Source organism: Sminthopsis crassicaudata, chromosome 3 (assembly GCF_048593235.1).
Source record: "Sminthopsis crassicaudata isolate SCR6 chromosome 3, ASM4859323v1, whole genome shotgun sequence".
NCBI lineage: Eukaryota > Metazoa > Chordata > Mammalia > Dasyuromorphia > Dasyuridae > Sminthopsis > Sminthopsis crassicaudata.
In genome coordinates this window covers 524,824,146-524,845,365 of record NC_133619.1, presented here as the reverse complement: position 1 = coordinate 524,845,365, position 21,220 = coordinate 524,824,146, and the positions used below count along the sequence as shown (strand labels likewise).

At 43.7% G+C, this 21,220-nt stretch overlaps 1 protein-coding gene across 5 annotated transcripts in view; it reads left to right on the top strand.

The window, feature by feature from the left end:
- Positions 1 to 21,220, top strand: part of DIXDC1 (DIX domain containing 1) — an 82,782-nt gene that overhangs the window by 35,653 nt on the left and 25,909 nt on the right. For 3 of the 5 annotated variants that reach the window (XM_074304272.1, XM_074304274.1, XM_074304273.1), the window contains 5 exons: positions 11,184 to 11,313; positions 12,525 to 12,650; positions 13,832 to 14,063; positions 14,507 to 14,614; positions 20,455 to 20,567. In XM_074304272.1, the coding sequence (XP_074160373.1) occupies positions 11,184 to 11,313; positions 12,525 to 12,650; positions 13,832 to 14,063; positions 14,507 to 14,614; positions 20,455 to 20,567 (709 nt within the window). Of the gene's footprint in view, positions 1 to 9,328; positions 9,422 to 11,183; positions 11,314 to 12,524; positions 12,651 to 13,831; positions 14,064 to 14,506; positions 14,615 to 17,429; positions 17,668 to 20,454; positions 20,568 to 21,220 lie in introns of those variants that run through there. The other 2 variants (XM_074304275.1, XM_074304276.1) reach the window with 2 other exon arrangements.

The following is a 21,220-nucleotide window of genomic DNA, read 5'->3' as shown; positions in this document are numbered from 1 at the left end:
AGTGGATAGAGCACCAGCCCTGAAGTCAGGAGGACCTGAGTTCAAATCTTCTCTCAGACACTTAATACTTCCTAGCTGTGTGACCCTGGGTTAGTCACTTAACCCCAATTGCCTCAGCAAAAAAAAAAAAAAAAAAAAAAAAAGCCTTCTCTGGTCCCCAGTGACTTTTCCTCCCAGACTCCACAGAACACATCCCATTAAGTTCTTAGCTCAGTGTTACAGTGGATAGAGCTCTGTGCCTTAAGTCAAGAAAAGCTGAGTTCCAATCTGGCCGTAGACACTAGCTGTGAGACTCTGGGTAAGCCATTTCATCTCTGCTTGCCTCAGTTTCCTCATCTGTAAAATGAGCCTAATAATAGCTCCTACCTCCCAGGGTTATTGTGAGGATCAACACTCAGGTATGTAGTACAGACATACAATAAGTGCTCTATAAATGCGTGCTGGGTCATCAGGATCATGGTGATCTTTCCACCTGCCTCCCAGCCATTTGCCAAATGCTGTTGGTTCCGCATCGACTGCAGAAACCTGGTCCAACCCCTTGTCACCATTCACATGGGTGGCTTCCCCACTGAAATGGCACCTCTTACCTCCACTATGTGTTTTCCTAACTTCCTCCTTAGGTGCCTTCTTCCCCAGTCTGTCCTACACACCATGGTTTTCCCTAAGCACAAACCTGATGTCGTTCTCCTCCTCAGCACATCCCAGGAGCTCTCTCTTATCTGTAGGATAAAATATAAACTTTTCTGAAAAGAGTTGAAAGCTCTTTATAACCTGGTCCCACTCCCTTAGCAGACAATGTTCATTTCTCCCCTTCCACATCTTTCCCCCCAGGTTGGAACGCACTGCCTCCTCACTTTTCATCTCTTGGGATTCATGTTTTCTTCCAGGATTCCCTTCTAGGAGTATTCCCTTCTGCAAGAAACCAAGCTACCTTTTATTCATTCAGTATGTATTCTGCCTGCACACACACACACACACACACACTTTCCCTCTCTAGAATGCACACTCTTTAGGGTTAGGGACTGTTTTCTTTTTGTCTTAGTAGTTCCAATGTAGCATGCCTAGTACATAGTAGGTGCTTAATAAATGCTTGTTAATTGATTAAGCCAGAAATCCTACTCCTAAGCATTCATCCTTCCACAATCAAATATGGAAAGTCAGGTCCAATATATACCTCAAAGTTTCCAAAGTAGCACTCTTTGTAATAGCTTTTGTAGTGTCCATTGATTGGGAAATGGCCAGGCAGACATAAATGTGGAATGTAATCATGCTATAAGAAATCATGAGTATGAATATTTCAGAGAAGGATGGAAAGGCTCATGTGAACTGATACAGAGTAAAGTAATAAGCAGGTCCAGAAAAACAGTAAACACAGGACAGCAGCAGTGTCCTCACATACATCAAAAAGCCCAAAGCAAAAAGAAAAAAACACCCAGAAAACGGTTATGATAATTGTTTGTCCTCAGAGAAAAGATGAGAAAATGTAACTGCCTCCTTACAGAAGGGACACGCTGTGAGTTGGAACACTGCATAACTGTCCCAGTCAGCTGTGTGTTGCTTGATTTTGCTCAATTGCTTTTCTTCTTGTCCTCTTTTACTTTTTGTTATAAGGGATGGCTCTGTAGAAGGGGTGGGAAGAGGACTACATTTCAAAGGGAAGGTGATGTAAAAACAGAAGATAGCAAAGTGGACCCTGAAAGGTCAAGGGACTTGCCTGTGGTCACTCAGCATATGACAGAGGCAGGGTTTGAACCCAGGTTCTCCAAGGTTGAACCCTTCTGTTTATTGTGTCAGATTGTCTCTACATTTAAATGTATCTATTTCAAATAAGTGACGCTTATTTTTATGGCAGTCTTTTCAAAAAAGCTCATGCTGCACACTGCAAAATGAGATAATTAAATGCACAACAAAATGATAATTTCTTGTTGACTTTGGAGTACAATAAAAATCAATCCCACCTACTTTTTTTATTTTCTTCTTCAAGGAGAACCCATAATCCATCCTTCCATTTATCTGCAACTTTCTTCTGTCCTCCAATTTCACTTAGTAAGAATATCAAGATTATATGCTTCAGTTCCCACAGCACCCCACTGGCCGCTGGATAAGGATCTCATATTTAGAATAACAGGAGTTAAGCAAATGTTTATAGATAGTCTAGAAGCTGCATCCCTTTTTTTGATCCTTCTGCCAGTATCCCTGCAGAAGTTATAGGGGCTGCAAAGGACTGGGGCCATTTGGTATTTTTCTTGGTTTCTTGATCAGTAGCCAAGTACTGAGTTAGGTCATGGGACAGTTAGATAGCAAATATGGTGCACAGTTTGCACAAGTGGATAAAGAATTTTCCCAGGTGAATGACTTCCAATACATGCTTCTGGCGGGGGAGAAATGGGAAGGAGGAGGATACCCTATTTGCTTATCAGATTCTCAGACTTGACAAACCCTCCAACTTCACAAGGCTGTCTCTATCTATGGTCATGAAAAATCTCTTTATAGAGCATGGAAAGACCATGGGAAACTTCTCTCACTTTGTAGCTTTGTACAGCTGCCTGAGAACTATCTTCCCTTTTTATTCCAGTAAAGAACTCTCTTTCTTATGAACTTACATCCAAAGAGATCCATTGTCCCAGATCTGAACCATGCCATGACATCTGAACCATGACCCATACTACTGAACCATGTGGTAGTCTGCAGAACCTGGTCTGGCACAATGGCCTAATGATAAAGAAATGGGGATGAAAGGCAGGTAGAAGCTCCTAAATGCCATGGTGGCCCAATTTGGGCAGCTGGTATTCACTAGCACAAGAATTCGATACCAGTTATGGATCTTGTAAGATAAATCCCACTAATAAGGATAGTAAGGATGTCTCACTTGAGTCCAGGACCAAAATCTAATGATTCATAATGTTATGGATGATCCATTGAGCTCAAGAACATTGTGGTTGTCTTTTGTTTTCTTTTTTTTTTCTATTAAATTTATTTATTTTTAATACACATTTCTTTATGAATCATGTTGGGAGAGAAAAATCAGAGTAAAAGGGAAAAACCTCAATAGAGATAAAAAGAAAAAAAAATGAAGTAAACATAGCATGTGTTGATTTATATTCAGTCTTCTTAGTTCTTTTTCTGGATGCAGATGGCATTTTCTGTCCAAACTCTATTGGGATTGCTTTGGATTGGAACTGCTGAGAACCACCAAGCCTCTCATAGTTGATCATCACATAGTCTTGTTGTTATGGTGTACCATGTATTCCTGGTTCTGCTTTTTTCACAGCATCAGTTCATGTGTCCTTTGTTCTGGGATAGGATCAAAATGACATCAGTTTGTTAGAGTCGAGTTATGGTGTGTCTGCTGTGACTGCTCAGAGCAATATGAGCTTGGTCTCACACAAATAGTCCCTATGAACATTTGAGGTGGATTATCTAACTTTGCACATGTGTTTCTTCTGAGCTAATTCTGCTTGCTCATAGAGCCCAGCACCTTCTCTGATGAGGGCATGCCCTGCTGGGTGGTCCTGTGACCTTGAGAGTGTCCTTGCATCACTTTTTCTGACCCCCTGGTGAGTGCTTGCCCTGTGTGAGTTCTCCATTTGGCAAGCATACATCTGGCATTTGTACAATGTGGTCAACCCAAGAAATTGTGCTCTCTCCAGCAGAGTTGGCGTGCTCGGTGGTTATTTGGAGAAAGGACCTCGGGGTCTGGTCTCTCATCCCGCTGGGTGTCCGGCGGGATCTTCTAAGACAAATCAAAGGAAAGTGATTCAGTTTCCTGGCCCGGCATTGTCCGGGTTTCACAGGCAACATAATCAAAAGGGCGTTTCCTGCCAGAGAGGCCATTCCCTGGGCACTGCTCATAGAAGAGAGAAGCACGTCCACCAACTTTGCCAGCAGACAGAGGCAAAGAGGCTGCATGGGCCCCATCCCAACTGCCCCCTCCTTGGGAAGGGAGTGCCATTGGAGCTGAGCTAGGGACTATCTGTGTAGAGTCAGAATGTCATACAGGCTTGGTCAGATAAGACCCAGTGGACTGGGTATGGTTCTGCTGCCTAGAGCAGCATCTGTACAATAACAAGAGTCATAGAAAAAGGCCTGCCCCATTCCCGGATGACTCCTTGGGATGGGAGCAGATCCCAGTCTGGGTCTCAAAGGTAGAATCATGTGCTGCCAAGAAATTGGATTAGTTACAGATCAAATCCCAGCAGTAGCCAGAGGAAAAGTTTCTTCAACTATGGGATAGCACAGGGCAGATCAAACTGTATCGGGAGTAGAGCCCTTTGTTGAAATTATCTGAGCCCTCCTTACTGAGAGTTACTCTTACTAACGTACACACCTTGGGAGATCCAGTTCCTGGTTCCCCAAACCCAGTGCAAGCAGGTTTAGGTACTGGGTGTCAGGTCTGGATGATGGTGAGAGCTGGAGTAAAGAGACGTAAGACCAAATCCCCTGTTCCAAAACACTGGTTGCCTCAAAGGGGAAAGTCGCTATGTGCTTTAGTTTGGAAGTGCAACTCTGGGCAACATATCCACCTTCTTCCATTGGTCCCTGAACTCTACCCCCAGATTGCTGGAGCTTAACTGGCTATCCTCCTGACCTCTCAGAGCTCAAGTTCTGATCATCTCCAATATTACTCACTGGGATGCCATCAGCCAGGAAGAAGTCACCTAAGATAAGGGCTGAGGTTCTGGTTAGCTAGTACCTTTGAAATTTCTGGCTATGTAACCACATAAGGCTTCTATTCATCATAGACTTAGCAGAGTGGAACCAGTTCCAGAATGTCTACACATGCTCCAAAGTCTCTCTGAGATATTTCCATCAGCATCCCACTCTCCAGCCCCTGCACGAAGGGAGTTGCAATAGCAGCATTCCACCTGCTCATAAATACCAGACTTAGTGGACAGTTCCTCCATTGCATCCTTAAATAAAAGATTATATCATAGCAGAGAAACTCAGTCTTCCTGAGATTGGCTCCAGAGAAGTTCATGGATGACAGGTTTAGCTTCACTTAATAGTATACAAAGTACTTTACTGCTTCATTCCAGTCACTCTCGGGGAGATCCCCAGCTCCTCGATTGCACTCATCCCACATTCACAGCCTGGTGTTCAGCCTTTTCAACATCCTTGTATGCCATCCTGTGCATCCTGTTTCTCCACTCACACAGTCACTGACCTCCTTACCTCTTGCCTGAGGGACTGTAATGGTCTCCTGGCCCAAGTCTCTGCCCACTCCAATCCGTTCTCCACTCCACTGCCAAAGTGTTTTCCTGCAGTACAGGTCTGACCAGGTTTCCTCTCTACTCAATAAACTCCTATTATCTCCTCTATCAAATACCCTCCACTAAACATGGACACACTTCATGATCTGGCTCCTTACTCTCCCTCCAGTTTTCCTACATTTTACTTCCTATATGTATTGTGCAATCTAGCTATACTGGCATATGTATAGTTCCTTGCACATGACACTCTCCCACTTCCATGCCTTTGCATCCACTGGCCCTCATACCTGGAATGCTCTTCCTCCTCCCCTCAGCTTCTTAGCTTTTTTAGCTGCCTTCAAGACAGTTTAAATCCTGCCTTCTACAGGAGCCTTTGCTGGTCCAACACCCTCACCTTTTGCCTACCTTGTGAGACTGCCCTCCCTCTATTCTGTATATTGTGTGTACATAATGATTTACATGGCTCTCCTATTAGAATGTGAACTCCTTTGGTTTGGGGTTTTTATTTTCTTTTGCCTTTGTTCATATTCCTTTACTCATCACAGTGTCTGGCAAAAAGTAAGTTAACAAATGTTTATTGATTTAGACCAAATGCCTCACTGGCTATCCAGTTTCATCTATCTAATTATATGGAAGTATTTTCATTATTGGAAAGGTATTGCTGTTGTCAACCTAACCATAATTGTTGAGGATCCATATAACTTCTGAGCAGTGAGCTGTGAGTATTAACCTAATCTTGCTGGATCATCCTTCAGGTAGGGGTTAAAGAGAAAGGGAATATTTAGTCACTAAGGCTTTATGATTTATATCTAAGAAAAGGATAGGTAGAACTAAACATACTTATCAATCTACTCTGTGGCTTTCAAAATAGTTTACACTATTGGAAACTATACTAGTTAACAGTGTTTTGCTGACGTTAATATAATCCATAATATTGCTGTTGGGAAGCTCTGTCTAATCAGGGATCAGAGATTTTGGGAATTTGGGCAGAAATATTCTTTGATCTGATATAAAATTAATAATATGTCTCCCCACCCCAAATTATTGATGCAATTATTCAAGATACACCCAAGGTATACTTGATCAGATGAACTATGATAGTTTATTTATAGATTTATAATCTCTATCTATTCTATTTATATAGTACTTTATAATTTATATAAGCACTTTCTTCACAATCATCAGGCAGCTAAGTATTAATACCCTTATTTGACAGATGTGAAAAGTGAGATTTAATGTTAAATGATTTAAGGGACTTAATTAGGTTTATCTGTTTACATTCCTGATACTTGTAATTTATTAGAACTTCTTATGGCATTTTGAAGGAAAATATGTAAACAGAGGGCATGGGTGTGAGTTGCATATGATGGAATAATATCTTTAAAAAATGGTGAAATTAAGGGGGGAGAAAGAGGAATGTAATGGAAGAAAGGAAAGGCAGAAGTGGAATGATTTTAATTATTGGCCATAAAAAAAGAGGGAAGAAAAAGCTTTTACAGTGGAGGGGAAGAGGAGGAGGAAAGGGAGAGGGAGGAACTTTACTCTCATCAAAATTGGCTCAAAGAAGAAATAACATATACATTCAACATGGGTATAAAAATCTGACTTACCCTGCAGGATAATAGGAGGGGGATGGGATGTGTGAAGGAGGGAAGGTGACAAAAAAGAAGGCTTATTGGAGTCAGTACCAAAACTCTTTTGAGGATGGGAAGAGTGAAAGGAAAGCCAGAATAGAATAAATGGAGAGAAATACAGTTAGCAATAGTTATTGTAAAAAGAATTTCGAAGCAAGTTTTTCTGATAAGGTCTTATTTCCCAAACATAAAGGGAATTGAGTCAAATTTATAAAAAAAAAAAAATTACTCCAGTTGATAAATGATCAAAAGATAATGATCTATGCCTAAAGGGCTTTAAATTCATGTATATCCTTTGACTTAATATCACTATTAGGCATGAATACGGAAAGAGATTTTTAAAAGGAGAGGGAAAAAGGAAAAAGGGCCTCTATGTACAAAAATCTTTGTAACAACTCTCTTCTCAGGGCAAAAAACTGGAAATTGAGGGGGTGTTCATCAATTGGGGAATGGCTGAATAAATTGTGGTGTATGATTGCATTGGAATATTTTTCTATGGAAAGCAATGAGCAGAATGCTCTTGGGGGGGGGGGATATCTGGAAAGTCCTCCATGAACTCAAACAAACTGAAATGTACAGTACGCAAAATAATAGCAGCATTTTGGGATGACCAGCTGTAAATGACTATGCTATTCTCAGCAGTGCAATAATCCATGACTACTTAGTTTCCTAGCTGTGTGAGCCCGGACAAGTCACTTAAGGCCATTTACCAAACCAGCCCCGCACAGTTAGGCGACTTCTCCAGGGCCGCTGGCCCTCGATGCAGAGCTAGCGCTTGACCTAGCCCTTCCAGGCCGATCCCCGGGCCGAGGAAGCAGAGGCTGCCTAGTTGGCTGCGGCCGTGGTGCCCGTGACTTCCGCGACCCGCCGAGCCCTGGGTTTTAGGCCCGATTCTTCTGTGGCGCTTTCGGACAGCCTCAGTCACGGCCCCGCCGGGCCTCGGTTTCTGTCGCTGTCGGCGTGCGCTCTCAGCACTGAGTGCTCCCCAGGATGCTCCCGGCCTCGGGCCCTCCGTGAGCCTGGGCCAGAGCTGCTCTCCTGAGGTGTCCGGACCGAGTTTTGCAGATCCGAAGCTTTCCGCTTTCAAGGCGTGAATCTTCTAATAGTAAAATGGCTTTTGGTGTTTGGACTCAGCGGGTCACTGTACTCCCCCAGATTGCCCAGCAGATGGCAGCATATTAGCCCTCGGGGCCTGTATTTGTAGAGATTTTTCTTCCTCCCCCAAGAAAAACATAATAGAGACTCAAACTGTGGAAGCAGCTGATGAGCAGTTACTAAGATTATCTGACTAAGGGAACGTCCGGAGCTTGGAGCTCTGGAGTTTCAGCAGGATTGTGCCCTGATGCAGTTAGCATTGAGCTTCATTCCTGGTTCGCGAGCCTGGACGTCCGGAGTAGCCCACGTTGGCTCCTGGGGTCAGAGTGAGGGGCAGCGCCGTGTTCCGTTAGGCTGCAGTAGAAATGTCGCCAGAGTGCGGGCCCAGAGTCTCCAGGTGGGGACTGAAGAGGCCTGTGGTCTGTCCTTCTCCGAAGTTGCCGCCTCACACGCATTCCCCAGGATGGCGGTGGGAACCTCACTTAAAGACCTGTGATTAAGGAGCACTGTCTCCCTCCTGTGCAGCCCGTCCCACTTCAGGACCGCGGTAATTGTTGGGAACTTTGTCAGCTTCCTTTTAACTTCTGCCTAGTTCTGTCCTGACCCCAGCGGGACCAGTTTCCTCTAGCTTGTCCTTATGACAGAACTTCATACTTGAGCAATAGCTGTCGTAGCCCCCTCATCACCCTTCCCCAGGCCAGACATTCCTGGTTCCTTGACCCAGATCTCATATTACATGTTCCAGGTCCCTTCCTTTCCTTTCTCCCTCCTTGGGGAATGCTCCAGCTTGACAGCACTCTTAAAATGTATGTTTAGAACTGAAATGAATAGTTCAGACCAGGACAAATTACAAGGGCAAGATCAGCTCCCTCATTCTGAACAATGCTTCTCTTATTGCATTTTAAGTTTACATGTTCTGGCTGCAAGCTCATGGTACTGAATTTGCATCCATTAAGCTGCCCAGATCTTTACTTTAGCCATTTTATACTTGTGGAATTAATTATTTGAACCCAAGTGTTGGGTATTAAATTTAGATGTATTAACTCTCATTAAATTCATTCTATTATTCTAATCTGTTAAGATTTTTTTGGATGATGAGTCTGGTATCCAATATATTAATTCTTCTAGATGCAAACTTTCATCTGCAAATTTAATCAACAAACATCCTTCTCCCAAATCCATTGTAGACATATTAAAAGACACATGGTCAAGGACAGATCCCTGGATCATTTCAACAAGCTTAAGACAATTAAAAAATCATCTCATTGTCTATTCTTTGGATATGGGCATTTAAGCAGGCCTGAATCCATGTAACTACTTTCCATCCAGTTGATATTTTTTCATCTTGTCTGCAAAGATAACACAAGAAACTTTGTATATATCTTGCAGAAATCTAAGTATGCTGTGTCTACAGCACTCCATTGATCGCCTAATCTAATGATCCTGCCATTAAAGAAAATCACAGAATCTCAGAATCAGAAGGTAAATAGGCAAATTAATCCAAATTGTACCTAACCAAGAATTTTCTTTTACAATATCTCCATCCCATCTTCACTTGGAGATTTCTAGTGAAAGGAACTTATTTCTCCTAAGGTAGCCAGTTCCCCCCCCCCTTTTTTTTTTTTTTGACAACTTTAATTATTTTTTTAAGGCTTGGTGACAAATTATGTTGTACTTTAGATTCTGGCCAGTCACTCCAAGTAAAATATCATAAAGTATCTACTTGGTGGACAGAAAGTGATGTGTGTGAAGTTATCTGTGGCTATTTTCTGTAAATGGTTTCTTAGTGTCAAACTGAGTTGATTTGTCCTAGCCTATCAATCTTCCCATCTAATAGTTGAATTTTGGATATATTTTTCAAATCTCTAGCTCTCTCCTTTTTTTTTTTTTTCTCTTTTTTTTAAATAGATTTTTATTTACAAGATATATGCATGGGTAATTTTTCAGCATTGACAATTGCAAAACCTTTTGTTCCAACTTTTCCCCTCTTTCCCCCCACCCCCTTCCCCAGATGGCAAGTTGACCAATCCATGTTAAATATATGTATACATGTCCATACAGTTATTTTTCTAGCTCTCTCTTTACTAAAGTCATTTTATTTCCATACTTATAACACAGTCAGATGATTCAGAGATTGACCAGCATAGTATATTTTCACTGTCAAATAGACAAGTTCAAAAATTAAAATGGTCCCCTAGCCACATCCTCTATCATTTGAAAAAGAGTTAGTAGAAAGTTTGCACTTCATCTGCTCCTCCCATTTCATGAGGAAACAACCTTGTATGATTATTTTCCATAGTTCTTCAAATTTTAGCTGGCTAATCAGTTTTTCTGGGAAGCTTTCTTTGTCTGATTCCAAAACCAGGCTTGGAAAATTTAAGAATAGACTAGAAAACAGAAAACCATCTCTTCGGTGTTGTCATTTGCAATGAAACGCAAGTGTAATGCAATAGGAACATTTCATTTTTATGTAGGTCCTGGATAAATCGGGTCTCCTTAGAGAACACATAACACATAACTGTAGAAATCCTGATAATCAGGGTTCATGATAGGATCTCTGGAACTGAAAGTGAATTGTGGAATCATAAGTCTTATCCTGGAGGAAACAATTATGAAAGGAGTATGGATCTAGTTAAATTGATTGGTTTTAGTTATCCGAGATTAACTCCTAAGCATCAAACTGCAGACCAAATCTTCCTTTTATGTTTAGAGAGTGGGAGAGAACTTGTGAAAATCAAGACTGGCAGAGGTTCACTTCAGAAGTAAATCTCTAGAGAACAATCCAGGAATTGAAATGACAGTTGTGATTTTATCTAAAATGAACTAAACCTCCTACTATGTCACCCCAAAGGCAAACTCAAGTCAGTCATGCATCCATCATTGGAAATATCAGCTGTTTATCTGTGTATAGCAATGAGGGTCACAGAAGTCAAAGGTGCAGTCTGTGGATTCATTCTCAACCAGAGATCAAGCTGTGTTTTCTCAGACGCCAGATGCTCACATTTCAGGGGTGTTAAAACAGGAAACTCATCACTGAGCAGGGATCGGGGCTATATCCTTTTGGGTCCCTTCCATTTCTAAGATTCTGGAATTCCCCCTACTTTAGCATTTCCACATTCTTATAGTGTGCCCAGATAATGATATGACTTGGCTTCTTCTTCTACTATGGAGTGGGTAGGTGGAGCTGGGAGGAGGGAGGAGAGTTAACCTAACCTCTTCCTTAACCTTTTTCTTCCTTTTTCAGCAACAGTTACAGACCTATGTGGCCTGGGTGAATGCCCAGCTGAAGAAGAGGCCCGAGGTGAAACCTGTGCAAGATCTTCGGCAAGATCTCCGGGATGGCGTCATCTTAGCGTACCTGATAGAGATTGTTGGTTAGTAGTCCCCAGGTTCAATTCATGACTCCTTCACCGGTAGGGCCTCCCCACAAGGTAAGGGGAGAAAGATGAGGAAACTTAGGCAGAGCTTAAGAGATTTGCCCATATTTACATCACAAATGGAATCTCCTATCCTCCACACTTTGGGGTTTTAAGAAAGGGCCATTCTCGAATATTATTGTTCTGTAAGAAATGACCAGGAGGATGAATACAGAAAGGCTTGGAGAGACTTACATGAACTGATGCTGAGTGAAATGAGCAGAACCAGGAGATCATTATGCACTTCAACAACAATACTATATGAAGATGTATTCTGATGAAAGTGGATATCTTCGACAAAGAAAAGATCTAATTCAGTTCCAATTGATCAATGAAGGACAGAATCAGCTACACTCAGAAAAGGAACACTGGGAAATGAGTGTAAACTGTTTGCATTTTTGTTTTTCTTCCCAGATTATTTTTACCTTCCGAATCCAATTCTTCCTGGGCAACAAGAAATTCGGTTCTGCACACATATATTGTATCTAGGATATCTAGGATATCCTAGGATACTATAACACATTTAACATGTATGGGACTGCCTGCCATCTAGGGGAGGGGATGGAGGGAAAGAGGGGAAAATTCGGAACAGAAGGGATAATGTTGTTAAAAAATTATCCATGCATATGTACTGTCAAAAAAAAAGTTATAATTATAAAATTAATTTTAAAAAAATAAAAAAAATTTTTTTAAAAAGGGCCATTCTCTGCTCTTGGTGATTTGGCATCTGTGGCAGGTCTGTGTAACTAGTTATAATACCATGGCTATTTCATCAACTGGCCTTGCTTGGGGTCCTTGAGGGAAACTCCTTCAAATAGTTAGTTTAGGAAGCAGCTTGTGGTATAATACATGAATTCAATTACTTAGCATCTTCATTCCAACTTACTTATTTTGTGGTGCTTTTATATTTTTTTAAACCTGTGTCCAGAGGCTTTTTAAAGCATTCATGGACATAGTCAAAAGGAATCAAAGATAAATATAAAGGTATCAAAGCAACCCATTTTCAAGTCTCTCTTTTTTCCAAGCCCATCAGAACCATGCAGACTGAGACAAATCACTATATTTAGTCAAACATTTAGTTCCCAAATCAACCACCATACTGATGTCATCATTCTTAATGAATCTCAGACAGATATAACTCTATTAATGTAGTCTTTTCTTTCTCACAGCTGGAGAGAAGTTGAATGGGATGCAACTGAATCCCAGCAATCAGCAGGAAATGAAGAACAATGTGGAAAAAGTGCTACAGTTTGTGGCCTCCAAAAAGATTAGAATGCATCAGACCTCTGCTAAAGGTCAGTACTATATTCCTAAGCATCGGGAATGTATGTCCTCAGTCTTAGCAGTTGATGGCCATCTTCAGAACTCTCTAGGTGATATTGCTTAAGGATCTTGGATAAGTAAAAACAGAATCAGACGTATGTACTCAGGTAATCATTCTAAGAACGTAACAAATACCTAATTTTGGGACAGAATAATCCTGAAATCTTAAATGCTTTGAGAAGCTAGTTTCAGCAAATGGCAAAGGGAGCAAAGACAGGAATCCTTTATTCACAATAGTTCAGTGTTGGTTTGTCAAAGATGTGAGAGTGAAAGAGAATTAATGCTTAGAAAAGAAATGACAGAACTGACAAGCTGATATTAAGATTGCCTTCTTGAAATCAGAAAAACAAAAGTGTATTTCTACATATTTGTCAGTTCTCTTGACCTTTTGACTAAGATTATTTTAGGAAACTGGATCTAATTTTGTCATGGTGCTTAGCACGAATCCTAGGCACTTAGTAAAGGTTTATTGGCTGACTAGCCATACTGCAGGTGGTCTAGAACTGGGGGTTTTCCCTCATTACTATTCACATCACAAAAGGCTACTGGTGTGAACAGAGAAATCTCACAGCTTCCAGTGTTATCTTTAACACCTAAGAGGATGTTAGTCATGGGACCTTAGGTTTACTTAGGAGAATATGACTCTTCTTAGCTCAGCCTTACCTGGTGCTGCAGGAGAGGCCTGGAAGGTGAAGCCAGAGCCGGAGAGTCCCAAGGCCCCAGTACTGAGTCACTAGCTTGAGAAGGAGGTTGTGCTGGCCCTTAGGGCAGACTGCTGTTGTCTGTGGCGAGCTGGGTCTCTTCTCTAGCATGTCAGAATGATCAGGAGGGCTGGTATAATCTGTGGGACTCATTTAGCCTGAGTGATGCTCCAGCAGCCCCCAGCCTTGTTTCAGTGTATGCTACATAAAATAGAAAGGATCAAATGTGAACTCTCATCACACCTGTCATTTGTTCTTGCATTCTCCCTCTTTCTGGAGGAACTGAATAGGAAGGCAAGATAGTCACTGTATCCTTTCTAGTCCCCATGTCAAGCAGGCTTGGAGATCCAGACTATTATAACCCTGAGTGTGCCCTTTTTTTCTTATGGGAGGTCCTTAAGCCCTTTGCCACTTACCACTTAGATCTCTTTGGGGTCTCTCCCATCCCACAGACATTGTGGAAGGAAACCTGAAGTCTATCATGAGGCTGGTCCTTGCCTTGGCAGCACATTTCAAACCTGGTTCCAATAGGATGGTGAGCCACAGAAGGGACTCCAGAGCCCCAGTGCAGAGTCACCAACCACACTCTGCTGCTGCGGTGGCTCAGGGTGCGGCTGCTGCTTTGGCAGATGTATGTCATGACATGTCACGGTCTGGACGAGATGTTTTCCGATACAGACAAAGGTAAGGGATACTGCCCTCCTCACTCTGGTATTTTCCCTTAAATATTATGATATCCATGTATTAACACCCCTCAGTCTCTGCCTTGTGCAGGCACACAAAGGCCTTGAAGGACCAGCCAAAAAAAGGAAATACCTCTTTTCTGGAGATGTGTTAAATTTGCAGTTACTAAAAAGTAAGGAGCAGTTTCTGAAAAAATTTTGGGACTCCAAATGTTAAGTTATGCTATTGCTATGTGTTTATTTATTGTCATTCATTTATTTGTTTGGGAGAAGCTTCTTTTCTGAACCCAATCATAATACCCAAGTGTGAGTTCAGAAATCCAAGCCATGCTAGAAAAATGCACCATATCATTAGGTCTCTGCATCTGATGAAGAGGAATGACCTTGAGTCGTGGCAGGGTTGAGTCACTGACACCATCTCCCTTCTTGATTACTTGTCTTTAGAAACAGTAGCATGGATGAGGAAATTGAAAATCCATACTGGAGTGTTCGGGCACTGGTGCAACAATATGAGGGGCATCAAGGACCCTCATCCAAGGCCAGCTCCTCCAGGTAACTATTACCCTATGACTTGTTTATAATTATCCTAGTTAAAAGTGACATTTGGGAAGGATTGTCAGGGATCTTGGCCCCAAAAAATGATTAAAAGAGCTTTTCTCATGGTTAATATTTGATTATAAAGGAGTATACCTTCTGGTGGCTTCCATAGTTGGGGGGGAGGAGGAAATGGGGCTAAGGGAGGTAAAAGATGAAGTGATAAATATTTCCTCACAATCAAAAATTCTGTGTACTTTTCAGTGCATGGTCCCAGATACCATGTTTAGTCATGGCCACATGGGGGCATGGCTAGAGTACTATCCGAGTAAAGCCAGCAGCTAAGAGCAATAATTTTAGTGCAGCATGTCCAAAAATTCTTAGTATAGTTTTAAGCTTTCTTAGTTCTTTTACAGACTTGAAATTAGTGTACAGTTGTGATAGATGCAAAATGAAAAGAAAATGGTAGCAGGCTTAAAGCAAAACAAGTCCAGTTGTTAGGGCATTTTATGTTTACTGTGCTTATTGACAGAACTGGGAATTGTGGATTGGTAAAAATTTGACTGAGCTAATAAGTGTGTGAATCTAATATCCTTTAGAGCAAATTGCAGAGGCAAAAATGGGTCACAGTGCTCTAATGGCTGAGTGATGTCCAGTGTAATGGCAGAAGGATTACTTCCTTGGCTAATGAAAACCATGCTCCTGTAAACACATCCTCGTGTATTATTTAATAACTGTACATTGGTGCTGAGTCATATTTAATTTATATTCTACTATGACCCCTCAGGGCTTTTAAAAAAGTATTATAATTGAGTTTGTCCTGCCTCTGACACATACTGGATATGTGAGCCTGAAAAAGTGATTCAATCTTTCAGTGCCCTAGGCAGCTAAGCCTAAATGTGGCAGAGAAGGTGCCAGCCTGCATGGATAGATAACTTGTTCATCCAGAAGCTCCCTATATAAATCACCTGCTGATCTAGGGTGCATCATGGAGAATTTGTTGACTAGGGTAGTTGGGCCCAACTCAATCTGTGTGGCTATCCTTTCCATGTTTTTAGGTAAACTTCAGCTAGCCAATTCTTCCTCATTTTATTTCTGTTTTGGGTTTCTTTTGTTTGTTTCTTGTTCATGATGAATGTCATCCTGCTTTTAATGGACCTTTTTCTGATTTACTGAAGACATTCTTAATTCTTTTCAAAAAGAAAAAAAATGTTATAAAATGCTGGTAACCCTGGTCAACTTGAGGTAATACCCACTTCCAGAATAGATTCACAATCAGAGATTGCTGGTTCCTGAGATTTCTTTCTAGCCTTTTTTGTTTTAATGAGACTATCACTTGGGACAAATTCAAAAGATGATCAGTCATACAATTAGATCTGTTGTTTCCTGCTGGCTTACAAGGCCTTTCACTCTGCACAACCTGATTCAGGGAGCAGAAGAGTCTGCATTTCCTCTTGAGAGCACCTGCTGACTTCTTGTAGGCCTAGAGACCCCGGCAAGACTGTGGGGGTGGGTCACGGAGAACAAGTGACTCATTGGAAATCATGCAGAAATGGAAAAATCATCCCAGCTTGTTTAAGGGGGAGGCGTTCGAGGAAAATACGCCACATTTACTTTTCTGTTGCTCAATCCTCCCTTATTTCACCTTTGGAATCTCATTATCCCCTAGTCACTGCCCCCTGCTGGGTAATCAGTCCCTTGGTCTGTTCCTCAATGAGCCCCTCTGGGAGGGGAGACCTAAATAATTGCTTCCTAATTCCACCTCGAATAGGGAGCGGGAGTAGGAGAGACTCTGCTCGAGAGAGATTCTTTGAATTCAAGGTTTGGCCCCAAGATGGTTAGCGATTTTTAGAAAGCAGTTTACTAGAGAGGGTCTAACAGCCCACGGTTGATGTGTGCCCAGCTCAACGACGGCTGTAGGGAGAGGAGGGTGAGGTGGTGAGGTTGGCATCGCCGGGCCCTAACTCCCTCTGCTCCTCCCGTGAAACTCTCCCCCTTCCCCGCCCGGTATGCAGGGGGACGGGGGAACTCATTCTCCTTTGCTTGATAATTTCGGGTTCGCTAGTCCGGCCTTGTATTTTAAAAGGAAATTAGCATTAGTTTCAAAACAAAAACAAGGTGGGGAGAGGGGACCGGGGTGGGATGACGTTGGGAGGGTGCCGGCCCCCGCCCCGCGCGCAGAGCCACGTTCAGGTCTCTAACTGGGCCTCAGTGTCCACGAAGGAAGGTTTCAGATTGGAGAAAGCAAAAATTTCGGGGCCCGAGGGAGTTACCCGAGTGTGCCATTTACCAGGGCGAGCATTGCACCCCCGGCGCGGCTTCCTCTCCCCGAGATTGAGCCGACCCGCGGTTCCTTCTCCCTCCTTATTCCCCTCCCCCTTTTCTCTCAGCTTTTTCCCTCACTCTGCGTTTCCCTCACTCCGCCCCTCCCTCCTCCTCTCGCCTCCCTCCCTCCCTCGCTCGCTGCTCTCCACCCGGCCCAGCTCCAGTGTGCCCGCCGTGTTGGTCTGGGACGCGCCGGGTAGGAACCCTGTGCCGCCGCCGCCTCCCGGAGCGAGCCGAGCGCGTGTGACCGGAGGCTGCGAGGGGAGGGGAGGGGTCTGCAGGAGCGCGGCAGAGTCACCGCCCCTGTCCGCTCCGCCGGCGCTGGCGGCGAAGCGGAGCCTCCGCCTTCCTCCGTTCGGGCTCTGAGGCGATGGGTTGAGATGTCTGGGAGCCGAAAGATGCGCATCGCCTCGCCGCGGCGAGGACCAAGATGCCAGAGCTAGGGGCTGGCAGTCTGCGAGGGGAGTCGGCGCGCACCGAGGCCGAGCCGCCGCCGCCGCTGCAGTGTTTGAGCTGTCGGGAAAATACGGGGTGTGGGACCCCCGGTTCTTCGTCCTCCCCACCCCGCCCTGCCCTGCCCCGGAGGACAGCCCCTCGCTAGCTCGCCCTTCCTGCCCCTGATCGGGGGTGAGACATGCCCGCGAGCCGGGGAGATATGATCCGGAGCACCCTCCTACGCCGCCGGGACAAGCGGGCTTGCTGAAGCCGGAGCCTGAGGGGACCATGGGAGGGACGCAGGTCAAATGGTGAGCCGGGGTCACCTTTGTCGTCGCCGGCGGTGGGCCGGGGATGGGGGTGGGGCGCAACGGCACCGTTAAAGAGCTAGCTCCCGGGCCTCGGGGGATGCTGGCAACCTGGAACTGGGGGCCGCCGCCGAGAGCCTAGATCTAAAAATGCAGCAGGTTTAGGGAGCGCAGCAGCGCCAGGGTTAACCCAGGGACGCCGAGAACGAAGGGGAAGGACTCGCTCCCTCAGACTCACGACCCATCTGGGAATGCGGACACTTGAGCTTGTGGCCTTGCTTGTCTCCGGACTGCGAGGGGGTGGGGGGTCACCGCTCGGCTCGAGACTAGACAATGACCTTTGACTCGAGTACTCGGCAGTTGGGGAAAGCCTCCCTCGGCGTGTTTGCTGCCACCAGCCGTCGCCGCCTCCTTTGAAGCTCCTGATGGTGTTGGGGGGTGGGGAAGCAGGAGGTGTGGACGACCGACTGGGGAGGAAATGGTATCTTTAAAGGGAAACGGGGAAGTCCGTCATCCTGCAAATAATTAGGATTAAATGTGTCGTTCTGATTTGAAACCTGAGGACTTCGTGTTTCCTCCTCGCTGCTGGTGCCTCCGTCCATCTCCAAGGGAGAAGTCCCCCCACCTCTTCCCCCCCCCCCCAGCTTCCTTCGCCGCACGCATGCCTCAGGACCGCCAGGGTTCTTCTCGGAACCCTTCACCTTTTCCCTCTTCCCACCCCCCTCCTGCCACTTGTCCCCTTTGCTTCTCACACCGGGCAACCTCAACTGGGGAAACAAATGTTGTTTTCCTCTGTCTGCGCTGACACTCCTCCGACTCAGCTGGATACCCCGGCATCCGCCTCCTTCTGCCCTTATAAGGGAGGCAGCGCACGGGGCGGGGCCGGGGTGGAGCCGAGCTTGCGTTGGCGTGGGGGGGGGGCTTGCGGGGAGGCGCTTCTCCCTCGGCTGGGGCAGGGGCTCCGGCACCTCTCCGGTGCCCAGACCCCCTCTGCTGGCTTGCACCCGAGGCTCAGTACGTGCCTCCAGCTGCCCGTCGGAATGCATAGCGAACAGCATGTAATCCCCCGGGGTTTTAGGTTCAGCCCCTACGAGAGCCAGCATAGCTTGTGAGGGACTCCAATGGTTTCTTTTATCATTACTGTTTTAAAAACAAAACCCAGCTACTGAAGAACTATTCCTGGATTTCCAGACTTGAATTCCTGCTTCTTTAAGGACATTAATGTTATAACTTAACTTTAAATCTGTGCCCCGGAGAAGCCGGGTATTGTTCTACGGATGCAAGCATCGCTTATTTCTGTGCCCATAAATCATGTTAGTTAAGATGCCCGACTGTCCGAGTGATTGAAGGACTGACAAATTTAGAGAAAGCCCTCTGAGGGAGTGGACCGGATCGTAGGGATGAGCTAGATGTGACACAAGAGGGGCTTTCCCAGTCACTTCTATCATGGGAGTAGGGGTGGGGACCAATGTCCCTGAGATCATTCCCACCCTGGCCCTTAAACCAAGGACATTAGAGAGGAGGGGATACTGTCCCTTAGGTTGCTTTTGAGATTTAGAAATATTTCCAGATAATTTCCATTCAGTTTTGCTTTTGTTTTTGCTGTCTCCTGTTCCTGCCTTAGGAAGAATGAAACATTAACTCCTGATCGTGGTTGTGAGGATTAGTCTGGGAGACTTTAGGGCACATTAAATGGGTCAGTGAACCCTAGACACTTCTGCTGTTGTCAGGGTGACGGATTTGGGTAGGATTCCTGAGAGAGGCCTGCAACTGCAGACCCCACAGTCTCTGAGATGTTTTCAGTATTACTGTTCTCAAGGTGCAGCTCAAAATAAAAAGAGCTTCTTTTGGATTGCTTCCTTGTCCAATGAGAGGAAATAAGTATGTTACCTTCATATTTTGTCTTATTTGTGCATTTAGTTTTGGAGAATTAAAAAATTTGTTTTTGCTTGAAAACCTGATTCTAATAACCTTGAAATATGAATTGCCAAGACCATTATCTAATTACCTATTGAACTCTAATGAATAACTTTTTGCTTGTGGGGTAAAACTAACCAAACCAAATTAGACAATTCCTTCCTTGCATCTACCATTTTCAGGTTTTAGAAATCTCAGTTCTGAAAAATACAGTGTAAGGAACTGAGAGCTAAACCATACTGCCTTTCTGGTTCCTATATGTTATGCAACTATCACATATTACATTTCTCATTTTCCAACTTAATATGAAATGTGTGTCCAAGTGCATGACATTGTCGTCTTCCAACTCTGTCTTTTGCTTTTGCCCATCCACTTAATCTTTCTTTTCCTCTCTACTCACCTCCCTCCTTTTTCTATCTTCTCCCTCTCTCTTTTCTTTTTTCTCCTATTTTATTTTGGGGTTAGCCCACATAGATGCCCACCTTGCCTTCCCTACTTTTATCATTGGAAACATCATATTTGTGTTTTATTTCTATAAGAATCCAATGCATAACACTTTGCTTTCATTCTACTTCACAAAACAATTGCAAGATACAGACTGGTATTATTTTCTCAGCTCTGCAGTTGGGTTTTTAATATCCCAAAGCCTTTTAATAAGAAACAGTCTGCCAAACCCCATGATAACAATCTTATCACTGATCTTATCATTTGGGTTTAGTGGAACTCTGTTGACCAGGTCTTTATTGGGGAATGTCTCCATGGGACTGGGTCCTTACAGGGGAATATGTTTCTGGAATAGAGTACAGAGGTTGATTGTAGTCCTTGCATAATCATGCATAATAATTGTTTCTCTTCTTTCTTCCTTCACCACAGTCTGACATCACCAAGTCCTATCCACAGTGCAAAGAGTGAGTCCATTATATCCCAGTCGGAGGAGAGGGCAGATTTTGTGATTATCCCTTCTGAAGGACAGGAGAACAGAACAGGTAGTGCTCATCAACCTCTCCTGACTTTGCCTATTAATCTGGACAGTGTCCTTCTGAAGTTTTCAAGAGTCATCTGTGATGATTAGCCTCTTCCAGTTTATGGGAACTATCTACTTCCAGAGTTTGACTTATTGCCTTTGGGGTCAGTTAGAAGGGTTATATCCTCTTGATTAGTGTCTAATGTTCAAACTACTCAAAAAAACCTTGCAATACCCTGAACAAATCTTTTCTCATATGGCTGCATCTAGGATGCTATATGATCCTATAACTATCTGAGCTAAAATTTATTTTTTGAATTCATTTTAATTTATTTATTTTTAGAAAATTCCCTCTTCCCTGATCTTAGATCAAGATCTGAATATGAGCCAATTTGTTTCAGAGAACACAAAGTTGGTTTTAAGTTGGAAAGGAGGAACAGGAATGACTTCTCTTTCTTGTTTTTTTTTATATTCTAATTGACTACTTCCCATTCCCTCTCACAAAATACAAAGGAAACACTTTAGCAATCAAATAAAGCAGGTGATATTTTCATGGAATTTGCATCCCCTCCGAAGAAATTGGAAAAGGTTTTCAACAGTAAAACTGAAATGACCTTCTCCTATATTCTACCTTACTTTAGTCTTCATATAAAGAGAGGAGACACATATGATATT